General features: G+C 44.6%; 1 protein-coding gene across 1 annotated transcript in view; it reads left to right on the top strand.

Annotated features, from left to right (window-relative positions):
* The window catches only part of C2 (complement C2), a 46,441-nt gene extending 34,467 nt beyond the window's left edge, over nucleotides 1–11,974 (top strand). Inside the window, exons 15-19 of the mRNA XM_083600710.1 lie at nucleotides 1,147–1,238; nucleotides 6,184–6,316; nucleotides 8,277–8,326; nucleotides 9,437–11,598; nucleotides 11,849–11,974. Of these exons, the coding sequence (XP_083456836.1) occupies nucleotides 1,147–1,238; nucleotides 6,184–6,316; nucleotides 8,277–8,326; nucleotides 9,437–9,637 (476 nt within the window). The 3' untranslated portion in view covers nucleotides 9,638–11,598; nucleotides 11,849–11,974. The remainder of the gene's footprint in view (nucleotides 1–1,146; nucleotides 1,239–6,183; nucleotides 6,317–8,276; nucleotides 8,327–9,436; nucleotides 11,599–11,848) is intronic.
* The last annotated feature ends 6,228 nt before the right edge of the window (nucleotides 11,975–18,202 follow it).

Here is an 18,202-nt window from a genome sequence, read left to right on the forward strand (position 1 = left end):
ACAGAGTCAGACCGTTGGTCCCTCTTGTTCAGCATTGTCAACCCTGACTGGCAGTGTCTCTTTAGGGTTTCAAAGTCTTCCCCAGCTCTAGCTGGAGTCACCGGGGATTTAATCTGTGATCTTTTGCACTCAAAGCACATTCTCTTCCACTGAGCCCCTTCCTTTTCAGAGTGGCTCAAAAGCATCAGTATTGCACAGGAAAGATTCTTGCACATACCAGGGAAGTTAAGGTTTCTGCAATTACACTGAAAGTCACTTAAAAGGATCTGTTGCAAGCAATCCTCTTTGTAAAAAGAATTGGGAGGTTTTGCAGTTTGGAAAGTGCAGGGAGGGGAATGCATTGAAAATTCCCAGAGTTCCCTGGGAAAAAGGACTAATTGCTAAACCAATCTAGGAATGGGGGGGGTGATAGGGGTCCCCTAACTACTTTCAGCATAACTACATTTCCCAGGATTCTTTGAGGAAAGCCACGAGTGTTTTAAGTTGGTATAATACAGCTTTACATCTATGGTTCAGACGTGGCCTTTGATAACGCTGGTGTTATGTCCCATTGCCTGTCCTAGGATCCCAGGAGTTGCTCTCTTGCCTAACAGTACGCATGACCCACTTGATCTCTGCCATATACCGTATTTTTTGCTCTATAAGACGCACTTTTTCCCCTCCAAAAATTAAGGGGAAATGTGTGCGCCGTCTTATGGAGCGAATGCAGGCTCCATGGCTTCAGCAATAGCAACGCGAAGCCTCCAAAGCACAGTGGGAGCGCTCCCGCCGCGCTCCAGAGGCTTCGGTGCGCACCAATCCCTCTTGCTCTCCTGGCTTTGCTTCGCTGGAGAGGCACTGTGCAGCTTTCCCTCTCTGCGCAGCGCCCCTTCAGCGAAGCGGGAGGAGAAATGGAAGGGGCTCTGTTTCTCCTGCCGCTTCGCTGAAGGAGCGCTGCGCAGAGAGGGAGAGAATTTTTTTTCTTATTCTCCCCCTCTAAAACTAGGTGCGTCCTATGGTCGGGTGCGCCCTATAGAGCGAAAAATACGGTAATTTGATTCTAGGTCACCTTTCCCTCCTGTAACCAAGTAGGCTGGGCCTCGCTCCCCAGGCAGAAAACTCAGACGTTTTCAAGCACACAGTCACACAAACCTTCATACCTTGCAGAGCTGCAGTTGCTGAGTTTGGAGGAAGTGGATGCCCAGTTCATATCCTTGGACAACAAGAGGATGGGAGTTCAGATCAAGACAAGGAGAAGTGTAAGCATGGCATTTCCTGCCCATGGAATTCTGGGTAAAAAATGGAGATGGGAAAGCCAATTGAAGATGGGAAGTATGAGCTGGGGGGCTTGCGCACATTATTTCTGAGGGTCTGGGTGTGTTTTTTTAAAGCCTGAAACAAAAAACAAAAACACTCTTGAAGTATACTTTAAAAAGCAATATTTCAAGATTGATATGGTCACAGGCAGTTCACGCTGCTTTGACTCTGTCGAGAGCCAAGTTTCACAGCTGTTAGTGATGGCAGTATTGCAACACTCTTAGAACTTGATGTTTCTCAAAGAAAACTTTCAAACATTGCATCATACTGGACTTCTTCAGGCATTAGGTCCAGCAGTGCAATCCGTCTGCCAAGAGCATATTTTCTCCTAAAACTGAATACGCACCATATTCATGTTTTTGGAAATTCTACATTTCTCCATAGGTTTTATGGATTGCATCCTAGGTAGATTTTTATTATTTCAGCCTAGGCACCAAAGATGATGATTAGAATGTCAAAAACTACAAATATGGGAGGCTGTTATCTGGGACCGTTTCAAGTTTGACTTTCCATGGCAAAGAAATAAAGAAAGAAGCATAGAAGTATTTGTTTCCTGCTGCGCAGCCTCTCTGCATGATACTGCAGCAAGTAAGGCTTATGCAATCATTGCTGGCAGGGTAGCAGTGAGAGGGGTTTTTTCTTTCTGTCCAAAGCAGATGTTGCCGGGAGGCTGAATTCAGATCAGGTATGGTTTATACAAAGAAGTTGAATTATGAAATGGGGGCAGAAAGAAATTCTGAATCAGAACCTCTTTTGGGAAGAGTAAAATTGGGTAAGCATATGGGAATAGAAAGTGAACACACTGTGCCGTAGAGCATGAAATTCTTCAGTCTTAATTATGAGAAAACCAATGGGAAATCTCAGCTTTCAACTGGAGGGAAATCCCTAACAATAATGCTTTAAGATCAGCCCTAGAAAGTGCAGCATTTGTTTAGTCGTTTAGTCGTGTCCAACTGTTCATGACCCCATGGACCAGAGCATGCCAGGCACTCCTGTCTTCCACTGCCTCCCGCAGTTTGGTCAAACTCGTGTTCGTAGCTTCGAGAACACTGTCCAGCCATCTCGTCCTCTGTCGTCCCCTTCTCCTTGTGCCCTCAATCTTTCCCAACATCAGGGTCTTTTCCAGGGAGTCTTCTCTTCTCATGAGGTGGCCAAAGTATTGGAGCCTCAGCTTCAGGATCTGTCCTTCCAGTGAGCACTCAGGGCTGATTTCCTTAAGAATGGAGAGGTTTGATCTTCTTGCAGTCCATGGGACTCTCAAGAGTCTCCTCCAGCGCCAGAATTCAAAAGCATCAATTCTTCGGCAATCAGCCTTCTTTATGGTCCAGCTCTCACTTCCATACATCACTACTGGGAAAAGCATAGCTTTAACTATACGGACCTTTGTCAGCAAGGTGATGTCTCTGCTTTTTAAGATGCTGTCTAGGTTTGTCATTGCTTTTCTCCCAAGTAGAAGGCGTCTTTTAATTTCGTGACTGCTGTCACCATCTGTAATGATCATGGAGCCCAAGAAAGTAAAATCTCTCACTGCCTCCATTTCTTCCCCTTCTATTTGCCAGGAGGTGATGGGACCAGTGGCCATGATCTTCGTTTTTTTGATGTTGAGCTTCAGACCATATTTTGCTCTCTCCTCTTTCACCCTCATTAAAAGGTTATTTAATTCCTCCTCACTTTATGCCATCAATGTTGTGTCATCTGCATATCTGAGGTTGTTGATATTGCTTCCAGCAATCTTAATTCCGGTTTGGGATTCATCCAGCCCAGTCTTTTGCATGATGAATTCTGCATATAAGTTAAATAAACAGGGAGACAATATACATCCTTGTTGTACTCCTTTCCCAATTTTGAACCAATCAGTTGTTCCATATCCAGTTCTAACTGTAGCTTCTTGTCCCACATAGAGATTTCTCAGGAGACAGATGAGGTGATCAGGCACTCCCATTTCTTTAAGAACTTGCCATAGTTTGCTGTGGTCAACACAGTCAAAGGCTTTTGCATAGTCAATGAAGCGAAAGTAGATGTCTTTCTGGAACTCTCTAGCTTTCTCCATAATCCAGCGCATGTTTGCAATTTGGTCTCTGGTTCCTCTGCCTCTTCTAAATCCAGCTTGCACTTCTGGGAGTTCTCGGTCCACATACTGCTTGAGCCTGCCTTGTAGAATTTTAAGCATAACCTTGCTAGCGTGTGAAATGAGCGCAATTGTGTGGTAGTTGGAGCATTCTTTGGTACTGATCTTTGCCAGTCCTCTGGCCACTGCTGAGTTTTCCAAACTTGCTGGCACCTTAACATCTTTTAAGATTTTAAATAGTTCAGCTGAAATATCATCACTTCCACTGGCCTTGTTATTAGCAGTTCTTTCTAAGGCCCATTTGACTTCACTCTCCAGGATTTCTGGCTCAAGGTCAGCAACCACACTACCTGGGGTGTACGAGACACTCACATCTTTCTGGTATAATTCCTCTGTGTATTCTTGCCACCTCTTCTTGATGTCTTCTGCTTCTCCCTCCCTTGCATTTTGCTTGCCTTCTCTCCCCTGCTATTTGTAAGCCCTCATTGGACAACCACTTTGCTTTCTTGCATTTCCTTTTCATTGGGATGGTTTTCGTTGCTGCCTCCTGTATAATGTTGCGAGCCTCCATCCATAGTTCTTCAGGCACTCTGTCCACCAAATCTAAATCCTTAAACCTGTTCCTCACTTCCACTGTGTATTCATAAGGGATTTGATTTAGATTGTATCTTACCGGCCCAGTGGTTTTTCCTACTTTCTTCAGTTTAAGCTTGAATTTTGCTATAAGAAGCTGATGATCTGAGCCACAGTCAGCTCCAGGTCTTGTTTTTGCTGACTGTATTGAGCTTCTGCATCTTTGGCTGCAGAGAATATAATCAATTTCAATGCTGCCCATCTGGTGATGTCCATGTGTAGAGTCGTCTCTTGTGTTGTTGGAAAAGAGTGTGATGTTAAAAGGTCTGCCTTGGATTCGTATCGAGATCATTCTATCATTTTTGAGATTGCATCCCAGTACAGCTTTCACCACTCTTTTGTTGACTATGAGGGCCACTCCATTTCTTTTACAGGATTCCTGCCCACAGTAGTAGATATGATGATCATCCGAACTGAATTTGCCCATTCCCATCCATTTTAGTTCACTGATGCCCAGGATGTCAATATTTATTCTTGCCATCTAATTTTTTTTTTTTATAATAAATTTTTATTGGTTTTACAACATATATTAACAGACAAAAACTGACAATTCACAACACAACACATTAACAAACAAACATATAAACACGTATAATTTCATCACCTTTTTTTCTTAAACCTTATTTCAACGACTTCCCCATACCTCCCTTTTCTGCATCCCTGTTTTAAACTTTTTCAGCAACCCCTAATTTCAAATACTTATGATTCAATTTCCTTAATCCTTTTTTTTTCTAACCCAATCGTTTATCGTTGCAATTCTGTTTTACATTACCCATGACATTTTAGCACTCATTAATTTTACAACAGTTCTTAAGGTAAACTTTAAATTTCTTCCAATCTTCTTCCACCGTCTCTTTCCCTTGGTCACGGATTCTGCCAGTCATCTCGGCCAGTCCCATATAGTCAATCACCTTCGTCTGCCACTCTTCCAGCGTGGGTAGTTCTTGTGTCTTCCAATACTTTGCTAAAAGAACTCTTGCTGCTGTTGTAGCATACATAAAAAACGTCCTATCTTTCCTTGACACCAATTGGCCTACCATGCCCAAGAGGAAGGCCTCTGGTTTCTTGTGAAAAGTACACTTAAGTACCTTCTTAATTTCATTATAGATCATTTCCCAAAAGGCCTTGATCTTTGGGCACGTCCACCAAAGGTGGTAGAAAGTACCTTCAGTTTCCTTACATTTCCAACATTTATTATTGGGCGTATGATAGATTTTTGCAAGCTTGACTGGGGTCATGTACCACCTATAAATCATTTTCATAATGTTCTCTCTTAAGGCATTGCATGCCGTAAACTTTATACCGGTAGTCCATAACTGTTCCCAGTCAGCAAACATAATGTCATGACCAATGTCTTGTGCCCATTTAATCATAGCTGATTTAACCGTCTCATCCTGTGTATTCCATTTCAACAGCAAGTTATACATTCTTGACAGATTCCTAGTATTGGGTTCCAAAAGCTCTGTTTCTAATTTTGACCTCTCCACCCGGAAGCCTCTTGCCATCTAATTTTTGACCACATCCAGCTTACCAAGGTTCATGGTTCTTACATTCCAGCTTCCTATGCAATATTTTTCTTTACAGCATTGGACTTTCCTTTCACTTCCAGGCATATCTGCAACTGAGCGACCTTTCGGCTTTGGCCCAGCCACTTCATCTGCTCTGAATCTACTTGTACTTGTCCTCCGCTCTTCCTCAGTAGCATGTTGGACGCCTTCCAACCTGAGGGGCTCATCTTCCAGCGTCATAACTTTTATATGCCTGTTGTCTTTGTCCATGGAGTTTTCTTGGCAGGGATACTGGAGTGGCTTGCTGGTTCCTGCTCCAGGTGGATCACGTTTGGTCAAAACTCTCCACTATGACCTGTCCATCTTGGGTGGCCCTGCACAGCATAGCTCATAGCTTCTCTAAGTTATTCAAGCCCCTTCGCCACAGCAAGGCAGTGATCCATGAAGGATCATAAAAAGTACAACATTACTATGAACTAAATTAATAATGTCTGTGTACGGATTTAATCTGGATTAATTCATCCAGAGTACTTCAGTTAAGACCTGTATCAAAGGAAGACGAGACAATTCATTATCTCTTTGCAGATTGCATGCAGATTTTCAAAGCACCGGAAGTGAACTATTATGGCCCGGATAGCAATTCCGCCATTAAATTGATTCATTCATTGCTTCCCACAGCGCCCAACGTGCATTTCCGCAGCTCTTCAAGACAAGAAAATGTTTTCCGAAGGAACTGATGCCTCTGAAGTGGTGACGGACAGATTCCTGTGTAGTGGAGGAGGGAGAGCTGTCGAGGCTGCCACTTGCAAAGGTCATTTTGCTTACAGTGTGGTGTAGTGGTTAAGAGTGGTAGTCTCATAATCTGGTGAACCGGGTTCGCTTCCCTGCTCCTCCACATGCAGCTGCTGGGTGACCTTGGGCCAGTCACACTGCTCTGAAGTCTCTCAGCCCCACTCACCTGTTTGTTGTGGGGGAGGAAGGGAAAGGAGAATGTTAGCCGCTTTGAGACTCCTTTGGGTAGTGATAAAGCGGGATATCAAATCCAAACTCCTCCTCCTCCTCCTCTTCTTCTTCTTCTTCTTCTTCTTCTTCTTCTTCTTCTTCTCTACATGGGGAGGGTGAAGCATCCCTGGTTAAGCAGAGCAGAGAGAGAGTAAGGCCTCATCCACACTTCTGCTTCTTCCGGGTACGAGGTTTCTCTTTTGCCTCACTGCTTTCCCCGGGATAACCCCCTGTTTACCCCACAGAATCGTAACAAATGTCCATCAAGTTTTCTGCAGAAGACGTGGGACGAGCAGAAATGTGGGGAGCCCTTAAGAGAAGTTATCAATAAGCTCCTTCATCTGAATCGGGACTGGAAACCTCAGTCCAAATGTGGTCCTCCAAGCCTCTCTGTCTGGCACCCCTAGGCCACCAGTTTCGCACCCTACTTAAGAGCTTTAGTCTGACTGGAAAGTGTCCTTGAACTTTTCTTTGTCTGGATGGAGGAAAAAGTGTGGTGTATGAGCATAGGAGCCAGGTAGCCCCTAATATTGAGTAGGCGTGGGGCGCAGGCCGGCTTAGCCTTCTGCTAGGCCGCACTGGTCCCCACGGCGTCTCCCACACTGCACAGGCCAGGGCAGCCTTCTGTGACGTCATGTCCTTTGGAGGAGGTTAAGTGTGCGCACTGGACCCCCTCAACATTGAGGGAGCCAGGGCCTCTTCAAACAAATGTGAAGGGGACCCAAGACACCTTGGCTCCCTACAGTTGGCACTACACTATAGGGAGCATGAATGTGTAGAAGCTATCCCAATGTAAAGGTAAAGGTAAAGGGACCCCTGACCATTAGGTCCAGTCGTGGCCGACTCTGGGATTGCAGCGCTCATCTCACTTTATTGGCTGAGGGAGCTGGCGTACAGCTACCAGGCCATGTGGCCAGCAAGACTGGTGAACCAGAGCAGCGCATGGAAACGCCGTTTACCTTCCCACCGGAGTGGTACCTATTTGTCTACTTGCACTTTGACGTGCTTTCGAACTGCTAGGTTGGCAGGAGCAGGGACCGAGCAACGGGAGCTCACCCCGTCGCGGGGATTTGAACCGCCAACCTTCTGATCGGCAAGTCCTAGGCTCTGTGGTTTAACCCAATGTACAAAGGTTAAAATTTGCATCTGTTGCTCGCTCCACCCTCTTTTCCCTCTGGCCCTGTTTACCACTGACGTATGGCCCTCCAAAAGGTTGTCCAAGAGGGAATGTGGCTCTTAGGGTAAAAAAAGGTTCCCCTAATCTTAATGAAGTTGGCAACCTTAGATATGTGCATCCTTCGTAAGTACAGGATTCCCTTTCCAGTATTGAAGCCAGCAGCTGACATTGTGACAACTTTCATTCAAAGCAGAGATTCCCAAATTGTGTCCCACAAACCGTCAATGGTCTGCAAGCTTCATTCAGGTGGTCCGTGGCATTTTTGTGGTTGAAAAGGGTTGCTATGCGTCCGAAATTTCCCAGACATAGCTGGGATTTGGCTGTTGGAGAGTGTCTGGGCAGAAATTGCTTCGATGTCCGGGAAATTCTGGACATATGGCAACCCATGTTGGAAATGTGGATTTTGGCAAATTTCCTTAAGAATAGCTCAAAATAACTTCATTTTGGGGGGTGGGGGGGAGCTCAACAAAACTTTTACAACTTTGGCTTTGCGAAATATGGCAACCCATATTTGAAGAAATGTGAACTTTCTCTTCTGTCTAGAGATAGTGGAGCTTTTGTCAGCTTTTAATCCTTTGGTCCTTTTTTTCAGGTGAATCCGGAGGATCGTTATTCGTGGAACGGAGGGAGAGACTCTTCCAAGTAAGTGAACCTCTAAATGTATCCTGACCCTGCCGGTTTTTTTGAGAGCTAGTGTGGGGCAGTGGTTTTAAAAATCTGACACACAATCCATTGCATAAGCTTTTCACTTGCGTGTCGAGACCCCGCAGCCACCCCCTCGTTGGAAATAACTCGCACAAGGACACGGATATTAGGTTTATGTTATTGGGCAAATTTTGGCCACAACTTTATTGAAATTACAGAAAGTGAGTGGTATTGGCTTAGGCATTGATTGGACCTGACTATATCTGACTCCTGCCCATTGTGCAGGAAGTCCAGTAAGGGTAAGCCACCGGTAGGGGGAGCCCTGTCGATGCAAACCACTCCAGCTCCCCCTGGTGTTCCCGTTGGGGTCGTGTCAAGGCCTTAGCCCCCCAGCCGGGCTTCAGACTAGATCAACACCCCCAGGTTCCTTTAACCGAATACCCTTAAGCATGGAGGGGCAGGTGATGGCCACACCTCACCTCCCCCCCACAAGGTCAAACAATGCTTAACCGCAACCCTAACAAGCTTGTGACGATTGCTACGAGGTAGGCGAAAACCAAGTGGCCAGTGCCAATTTGCCATGTGGAAAAATTCCTACCAGGCCCCTCGGACAACCAAGGCGACCAACCGAAGTCCATAGCAAGGCCATAGCCTAACCTGCAAAATACTGAGGGAGGGCGGGGGATTGAGGAAGCGAGCCAAAGAGGAAGTCCTCTGGCTTGCTCCTCCGTTTAAATGACCCCAACCACGCCCCCGCCCCCCGGCCAGCGGGTTGGCTGCCCGGGCTCTGACGTGGCTGGGATCCCCCAGGCAACGGGGGACAAAGTCCCCCACCCCCGGTGGGGAGTGGGTGGCCACGCGGTCCACCGCAACTCCTCCCCACTGGGAAGTGGAGCGGATATCTCTTCCCTTCGCCCTGCCCCAATTGATTTAAGCAAGATCCAGAGATCTACCAAGAAATAGATCCCAGCCTACTTCCTGCCTGCCCCTTTCATAGGGGGCTGCTGTAGCGTGTTGGCTCGCAATAAGCTTTTGTATCCTTGCCACTGTGAATTGCATATTTGGCGTTCTGTCTTTTGACCCAGTTTGCTTGCCTCTCCTGATCAGGTGGGCGTGATCAGCTGGGGCACATATAACCCTTGTGAAAAGAAGAGGAAGAAGAAGAAAGATGGGAAGACACGGGAAACAGTTCGGGATCCCCCTCCAGCGAACCATAAACCACGAGATTTCTACATTAGTCTCTTTGGTGTACAAGACTGGCTGAGGCAACACCTGGGCCAGTCCTTGAGGTTTATCCCGAAGGAATGAGCCACCAAGACAAACTCACTGTTGCCCAGGAGTGTTTGTGAAGATGTCAGTCCCCGGGACGCTTATTATAAAATTATCTTGATTATGTGTGGTATGTTTGTGTTGTTTATGCTCCTGGCTGTAGGATCAGAACTTAATTTGTGGTAGGGTTCATCAGTTTGTAGCCTTAAGTTGTGGATTCCATGGGCACTGCTATTTCACATTCTTCTAAAAATAGATTAAACCAGTGGTTCTTCATAGCACTTAATGCAATGCCCCTCGCCAGTGCTCTTTTTCTAGAAAAAGAGGTCTCACCATGAACACCTCCCTTGTTCTCTTAGAATGGCAATGGTCCCCACCTGAGAGGTGCCAGAACTGAGTTCCGGCGAGTTCCGGCTGAAAAAGCCCTGCTCCTTGCCAATGTAAAAATCACCTCTTACGTTTAGTCAAGTTATTCTCATTCAATAAAGAGCCCTTCCAATGTGAATTAAAATCTTCCTGCTTGTTTGTTCTGCCCCTTTCGTTACTTCCTGCTGCATAGGACAGTGTCATGAACAGCCTGTTTATTGTCCCTTGAATAGCGATTCTTATTTGTCCCTTGATATCAGTTCTTGCTCTCACAATACATAGTAAAGGTAAAGGGACCCCTCTGGGTTGCGGCGCTCATCTCGCTTTATTGGCCAAGGGAGCCGGTGTACAGCTTCCGGGTCATGTGGCCAGCACGACTAAGCCGCTTCTGGCAAACCAGAGCAGCGCACGGAAACATCGTTTACCTTCCCGCTGGAGTGGTACCTATTTATCTACTAGCACTTTGATGTGCTTTCAGACTGCTAGGTTGGCAGGAGCAGGGACCGAGCAACGGGAGCTCACCCCGTCGCGGAGATTTGAACCGCGACCTTCTGATCGGCAAGCCCTAGGCTCTGTGGTTTAACCCACAGCGCCACCCGCGTCCCTCACACAATACATAGTTCTGTGCATACCTCAGTTACTGACTTCCTCTCATTTATCCTCCTTTCATTGCTTATAAAGCAAAATAGCGTTATTTGGCTATATATTATAAAACTATTTCACTGTAGCACAACTAAAAAGAAAGAGATGGGAGGAGATCATAGTTAATAAATCGATAAATTAAGGGTTCATTTGTAAGGAATTCCATTGCCATGTTCCACAGGAAGCAATAGAAGGGCCTGAATCTGCAAAGAGACAGCTTTTAATTAAAGGGAATAGTAGCTCTGAAAACTCTCATTGCCAGTCCACTGTGGAAAATATTCCCACTTCTCCACTCATTTCAACTGGTTTAAGAGCAATTGGAACAGGCTTTATAGGTGATTTTCCTTACCCCAATGCAACACATTTAAACTGGTTAATGTTGGGGGGGGGATGCATATTACTATTTTCGTAACCTCCTTTGAGACAGGCCAGCCTTTTATACCAGACTGGTACATCACTATTCCCCATTCCCTATGTTGAGATAATATGCTTATTGTGTCTCTTGTTATAAAGATAAAACCTTGAAGTGGCCCGTCTTAATAAAAACACATTTATAGCTTAGTAAAACAAGTCGTGTTCACAGCAAAAGCTGTTTCTCACACTGATACTTTCAGTATGTTCAAATGTGAACCAAACACTTCCCTGTATTATTTAGGTTTAGATAATATGTCCACGTCGCTTCTATCCCAGACATGCTTTTAAAAAAAATAGCAGTTGTTTGTTTTTGATGTAGTTCTGTCAGATGTTGCTAAAATCATTTTGGTTTGAGTTTAAATAATAGTTGCAATGTATTTTGGTTGTTTGATTTCTCAAATCCTTTAATGAAGTTGGATATTTTGTGGAATGCGGTCTTGTTTTTCTTTAAAAAGTGAGGAAAAATTAGGAACATTTCAGTCATTTGAAGAGGGGGAATGGACATAAATCAATTGCTCTTTCATTGTGAGGGGCTCATGCCTTTTGTTTGGTTCCCAATTCTAGTCTTGCTGATTCAAGTAAAAACAAAAAAATTTTTTTTTCCTTCCAGTAGCACCTTAAAGACCAACTAAGTTAGTTCTTGGTATGAGCTTTCGTGTGCATGCACACTTCTTCAGATACGTATCTGAAGAAGTGTGCATGCACACGAAAGCTCATACCAAGAACTAACTTAGTTGGTCTTTAAGGTGCTAATGGAAGGGGGGAAAATTTTTTTTTTGTTTTGACTATGGCAGACCAACACGGCTACCTATCTGTAACTGATTCAAGTAATTATGACTTAATTGGGGTTTCTCAGCTCTGCATGAATAATCAATATTTTAGAATTGTAACCTTAGTATTTTATAAGGTTTTCATGCGATTAACCTTAATTCAAATAAAATAAATTTATTTCCTGTGTACCTGAAGACTAGGTTTTCTGTGTGCTTATATGAAGGGGGACTAATTCCCCACTTAACATGGCAGTAGTCGCAGAATTTCCTAAATCAACAATGAAAGACAGCAGGAAGAGCTGCCCACAGATGAACAGCCTGCTGATTTGATACCTGATTTTATTTTATTATTTTATATGTGCCACCCAACCAGATGGGCAGGGTATTAAATACATACCGGTATATATTATTACTATTATCATTAGAATGAACTAAGGTGAAAAACTTAATTGTCAGTCTCAGTTTCTGCTATGTAGAAATCAGCCTTAGATTTACCCACTGAACAAAACAACGTCTCGCCACTCTGTGCAAACAACCACTTGAGTTACAATTGACATTTTAAAAATATCATCAGAAAGCAGATCCGGGAGAAAAACAAACAGACCGGAGGACATCACAGAAAACACAGAAGCAGTCATAGGAGCATAGGGAGTATACAGAGTCAGGCCATAGGTTCATACGACTCAGTATTGTCTACACTGACGTGAGGGAATATTTCCCAACTCTACCAAGTGATGCCAGGGATTGAATTGGGATATTCTGCATTCAGAGCCGATGGTCTACCACTGAGCTATTTGTTAAGTGTCAACTCCAGATCAAACTACAGTGGTACCTCAGGTTACATACGCTTCAGGTTACATACGCTTCAGGTTACAGACTCTGCTAACCCAGAAATAGTGCTTCAGGTTAAGAACTTTGCTTCAGGATGAGAACACAAATCGTGCTCCGGTGGCACAGCAGCAGCAGGAGGCCCCATTAGCTAAAGTGGTGCTTCAGGTTAAGAACAGTTTCAGGTTAAGAACGGACCTCCGGAACGAATTAAGTACTTAACCCGAGGTACCACTGTAGTGTAAAAGCAGCCTTGGAATCTGCTTTCAGTGCCTGGGTGCACCTCTAATGTACGTGAAACCAAAAGAGTGAGGGCACCTCAGCATTTGCCATGTCAACCATTGCTGGGATCAGAGGTGAAGGCGCTCAAAGGCTGAGGCTATAGTTTGATGGCAGACTTATAGCCCTGGAAACTCTCATTTTAGAAGTAAAGAACCCCCAACACCTTGCCAATGCTGGGAACTCCACCCACCCACCCACCCACTGCAGCGCCACCTCCTTCCCATTTCAGGTTTCCTCATCTTTCAATGCCTTCCTTTGATGATGTGGCTGTGGCAGGTGAGAGGGATTTGAAAGTGTGTGTGTGTGTGTGTGTGTGTGTGTGTGTGTGTCAAAAACTACATGGGATAGCAGAAGGTTATTAACCTCACTGATTGGCAGAATTGACTGGCAGAATCCGTGACCAGGGAGAAGAATCGGCAGAAGAAGAATGGAAGAAAGTCAAAGACTATCTGCAAAAATACTGTAATATTAAGGAATATTGAGTGATGTTGGATTGAAATTAAGGGGTTACCAGCTGTAATGGTATAAAAGAATATGAAAAAATAGTTCTTTTTTTTGTATATAAGTAAAAGTATAAGTTACAATAATTTAAGAAGATGGATAGAAAATAAGGTTTTTGGCTGTAATGCTATGAGATAAGGATTTGCTGGATGAATAATTTGAACTGGAATACAAGAAGGGGAGGCATGAGGAGGTCAGGGAAATATGTTATTGAAAAATAAGTTATGAAATTTATGTGTTTTTAATATTTTTTCTTTTTAATTTTTTTCCTTTTTTCGTTGTTTGTATAAAATGGAAAATCTTAATAAATATCTTCTTAAAAAAATAAAAAAAACAAATATTCATGGGTGTTTCGACTAGGACTAGAAATATTCGGGATACTAAAAGGTGTAAAGGACCCCTGGACAGTTAAGTCCAGTCAAAAGCGACTGGGATTGCGACGCTCATCTCGCTTTCAGGCCGAGGGAGCCAGCGTTTGTCCACAGAGAGCTTTCAGGGTCATGTGGCCAGCATGACTAAACCACTTGTGGCACAACGGGATACCGTGACGGAAACCAGAGCGCACGGAAACGGCGTTTACCTTCCCGCCGTGGCGGTATCTATTTATCCATTTGCACTTCCGTGCTTTCGAACTGCTAGGTTGACAGGAGCAGGGACGGAGCAACGGGAGCTCACCCCGTCGCGGGGATTCGAACCGCTGACCTTCTGATCGGCAAGCCCAAGTGGCTCAGTGGTTTAGACCACAGCGCCACCCACATCCCTCACTAAAAGGTGTAGGGCTACAGAGCAACGTATATTCTGTCTCTCATTCTTAGAGATATTGTTGATTGCCACCACAAATTCATGGAATCAAAACAATTACAGTGGTACTGTAGCCTTATGAGGCTTAGCCCTCGGGTGGGAAAAATATCGCGCCTGGGAAAGGGAAGTGGGAGTCAACAGACACTCAAGGAATAGTTTCGGAGAAAAAGCTTTTATTTCTACCATCCATGAACTGGTAGAAGGAGCAAGTGTGATAACTCACAAAAGGCATGCACGGGTTCACAGTCATGTGCACAAGCATATATACCCCTTTCTAGTTCCCTCCTCCTTTCTCCTCCCTCAGGAGTCCTGCCCCATGTTGAGGTTCCTGAGCATGTACAGAAAGCTGTCTTGGGACTATTGTGGACTCCTGGCACCCTTCCCAGGAAAGGGGTTTCAGAGTGTTCAGATATGTTTCAATCTCTTGTTCTGGCATGGTTCCCGGACAGAAAGTAAGTTGCAATGTGGTTCTTTAGCAAGGCCAGAAGGCATGAGAAAGGCCTGAGAAACAATGGACTCTTCTCTACCTTTGTTACAGCAGAGCGGAATGTTTCTGATGCTTAGCTGCTGAGAAAAATGATTTTGAAAAGTTTTGAGAAGCTCTGAGCCTGCTTGGGGGGGGGGTGAATTCGGGCCTAGGTGGGGTCACCTGTCCTCACCTTCCTTCAACGGGACACCGTGATAGAAACCAGAGCGCACGGAAATGGCGTTTACCTTCCCGCCATGGCGGTATCTATCAATTTGCACTGCTGTGCTTTCGAACTGACAGGAGCTGGGACGGAGCAACAGGAGCTCACTCCGTCGCAGGGATTCGAACCGCCGACCTTCCGATAGACAAGCCCAAGAAACTCAGCGGTTTAGACCACAGGGCCGCCCAGAGAACCACCAATAGAGAGTCTGAGGAGACCCATGCAGAAAAAGGTATTAGGGGTTGTGACAAAAAACAGCAGTCCCATTCAGGTTCCCCATTCTGCGTAAGAAGAGCCCTGCAGGATCAGGCCCAGCCAGTTTCCTGTTCTCACTGTGGATGACCGGATGCCTCCATGGGAAGCCTGCACCTCTGAGCCAAGAGGCTCAGTGGTTTAGACCACATTGCCACCCACATCCCTCACTAAAAGGTGTAGGGCTACAGAGCAACGTATATTCTGTCTCTCATTCTTAGAGATATTGTTGATTGCCATCATGAATTCATTGAATCAAAACAATTACAGTGGTACCTCAGGTTAAGAACTTAATTCATTCTGGAGGTCTGTTCTTAACCTGAAACTGTTCTTAACCTGAGGTACCACTTTAGCTAATGGGGCCTCCCGCTGCCGCCACATGATTTCTGTTCTCATCCTGAAGCCAAGTTCTTAACCCGAGGTACTATTTCTGGGTTAGCGGAGTCTGTAACCTGAAGCGTCTGTAACCTGAGGTACCACTGTACAAACAAGACACACACAGTAAGAAAAGTTCTTTAATGAGAGAGGTGTTGTTTTTTTTAAAAAAGAAACAATAATATTTATAATGGGAAAATCCTAAGATAAAGTCTGCCCCTGCAAGCAATGTTTTCCATTACAAATATTTTTTTTAAAATAATATTTATTAAAGTTTCAAGAGTTACAAAAATGAAAAAAATGAAAAAAGAAAAAAGAAAGAAACAAAAAATACAAAATACAGAAAAATATAAACAATTAAAAACAAATCAGTCTTTCCATGTCTTGTCTTTCATTTGCTTGTTTCCCTGACCTCCTCACACCTCCCTTTTTTGTATTCTAGTTCAATAGTTGTTTCAGCAAATCCTTACCATTTTTGCTTTTATCTTAATAATTTATCTTAATATATTGTAACTTTACATTCTCACCTGTTAACAATCCATTTTTACATACCCCTTTGTAGCATTACTGCTAAAACCACATAACTTCATTCCAGCATCCTTCTAACATTCCTTAATTTTACAGTGTTTCTGTAGATAGTCTTTAAATTTCTTCCAATCTTCTTCTACCAACTCTTCTCCCTGGTCTCGGATTCTGCCAGTCATTTCCGCCAGTTCCATGTAGTCCATCAACTTCATCTGCCACTCTTCCAGGGTGGGTAAATCTTGTGTCTTCCAATACTTTGCGATGAGTATTCTTGCTGCTGTTGTTGCATACATAAAGAAAGTTCTATCCTTCTTTGGCACCAATTGGCCGACCATGCCCAGGAGAAAGGCCTCTGGTTTCTTCAGAAAGGTATATTTAAATACCTTTTTCATTTCATTATAGATCATCTCCCAGAAAGCCTTAATCCTCGGGCACGTCCACCAAAGGTGAAAGAATGTACCTTCATTTTCTTTACATTTCCAGCATTTATTATCGGGCAAATTATATATTTTTGCAAGCTTGACTGGTGTCATGTACCACCTGTATATCATTTTCATATGTTTTCCATTACAAATAATCTTTTGTTATGTGGCCAGTCAAAATTCTGAGGAAAAATAGGATAGCTTGAAGACAGGAGTGCCTGGCGCGCTCTGGTCCATGGGGTCACGACGAGTCGGACACGACTAAACGACTAAACAACAAAAGCAGATGATAACATAAAATGGTGGACCTCAGTGAGCACCTGTTATGCAGCGGAGGCATGTTGCTGATTCTGTGGATGAGGAAGTTGCTTAAGAGCCTCCTCTGTATTTCTTCACGACTTGGGTATCTGTGGGTTTGAGTAGGAATAACACTGGATACAAGCCCACATGTTCTATACTATGCCAATAAATCTCTTAAATGGGTGGGTAGCTCTGGCATCAAATGCTATATTGAAGGAGGCATGAATTCTCTAGGAGGGAAGTGGGATTCGCACCGGTGGGATCAGGAAACCAGGATTTCTTTTTAGCATTCTCGAGGGATTGTGGGGCTGGGATTCTGAACACCTGCTAGCCACAATGGTTATGTTCCACCTCTACTGTCAGAGGCAATATGCCTCTGAAATACCAGTTGCTGGGAACCACAGTGCTGTTGCACCCAGGTTCAGAGGTACAGGTTCAGGTACAGTTGACCACTGTAAGAATAGGTTGCTGTACGAGGTGGGTCATTGGCCTGATCCAGGATGCGCCTCTTAAGTTCTTATGTACCTCCAGCAGCGGTTTGATGTGCAGCAGTTAGGAAGGACAGCATTTCACTCTACACCAGTGTTTCCCAAACTTGGGTCTCTACCTGTTTTCGGACTACAATTCCCATCATCCCTGACCACAAGGATGATGGGAGTTGTAGTCCAAAAAAAAAAAAAACCAGCCGGAGACCTAAGTTTGGGAAACCCTGCTCTACACAATGAAGAGCTGCTGTGCCTGCTAATTAACCTGCTATAAGCTCAACATCAAAAAAACGAAGATCATGGCCACTGGTCCCATCACCTCCTGGCAAATAGAAGGGGGAAAAATGGAGGCAGTGAGAGATTTTACTTTCCTGGGCTCCATGATCACTGCAGATGGTGACAGCAGCCACGAAATTAAAAGACGCCTGCTTCTTGGGAGAAAAGCAATGACAAACCTAGACAGCATCTTAAAAAGCAGAGACATCACCTTGCCAACAAAGGTCCGTATAGTTAAAGCTATGGTTTTCCCAGTAGTGATGTATGGCATTGAGAGCTGGACCATAAAGAAGGCTGATCGATGAAGAATTGATGCTTTTGTATTATGGTGCTGGAGGAGACTCTTGAGAGTCCCATGGACTGCAAGAAGATCAAACCTATCCATTCTGAAGGAAATCAGCCCTGAGTGCTCACTGGAAGGACAGATCCAGAAGCTGCGGCTCCAATACTTTAGCCACCTCATGAGAAGAGAAGACTCCCTGGAAAAGACCCTGATGTTGGGAAAGATGGAGGGCACAAGGAGAAGGGGACGACAGAGGACGAGATGGCTGGACAGTGTTCTCGAAGCTACCAGCATGAGTTTGACCAAACTGCGGGAGGCAGTGGAAGACAGGAGTGCCTGGCGTGCTCTGGTCCATGGGGTCATGAAGAGTCGGACATGACTAAATGACTAAAC

This window comes from Podarcis filfolensis (assembly GCF_964270895.1).
Source record: "Podarcis filfolensis genome assembly, chromosome: 2".
NCBI lineage: Eukaryota > Metazoa > Chordata > Lepidosauria > Squamata > Lacertidae > Podarcis > Podarcis filfolensis.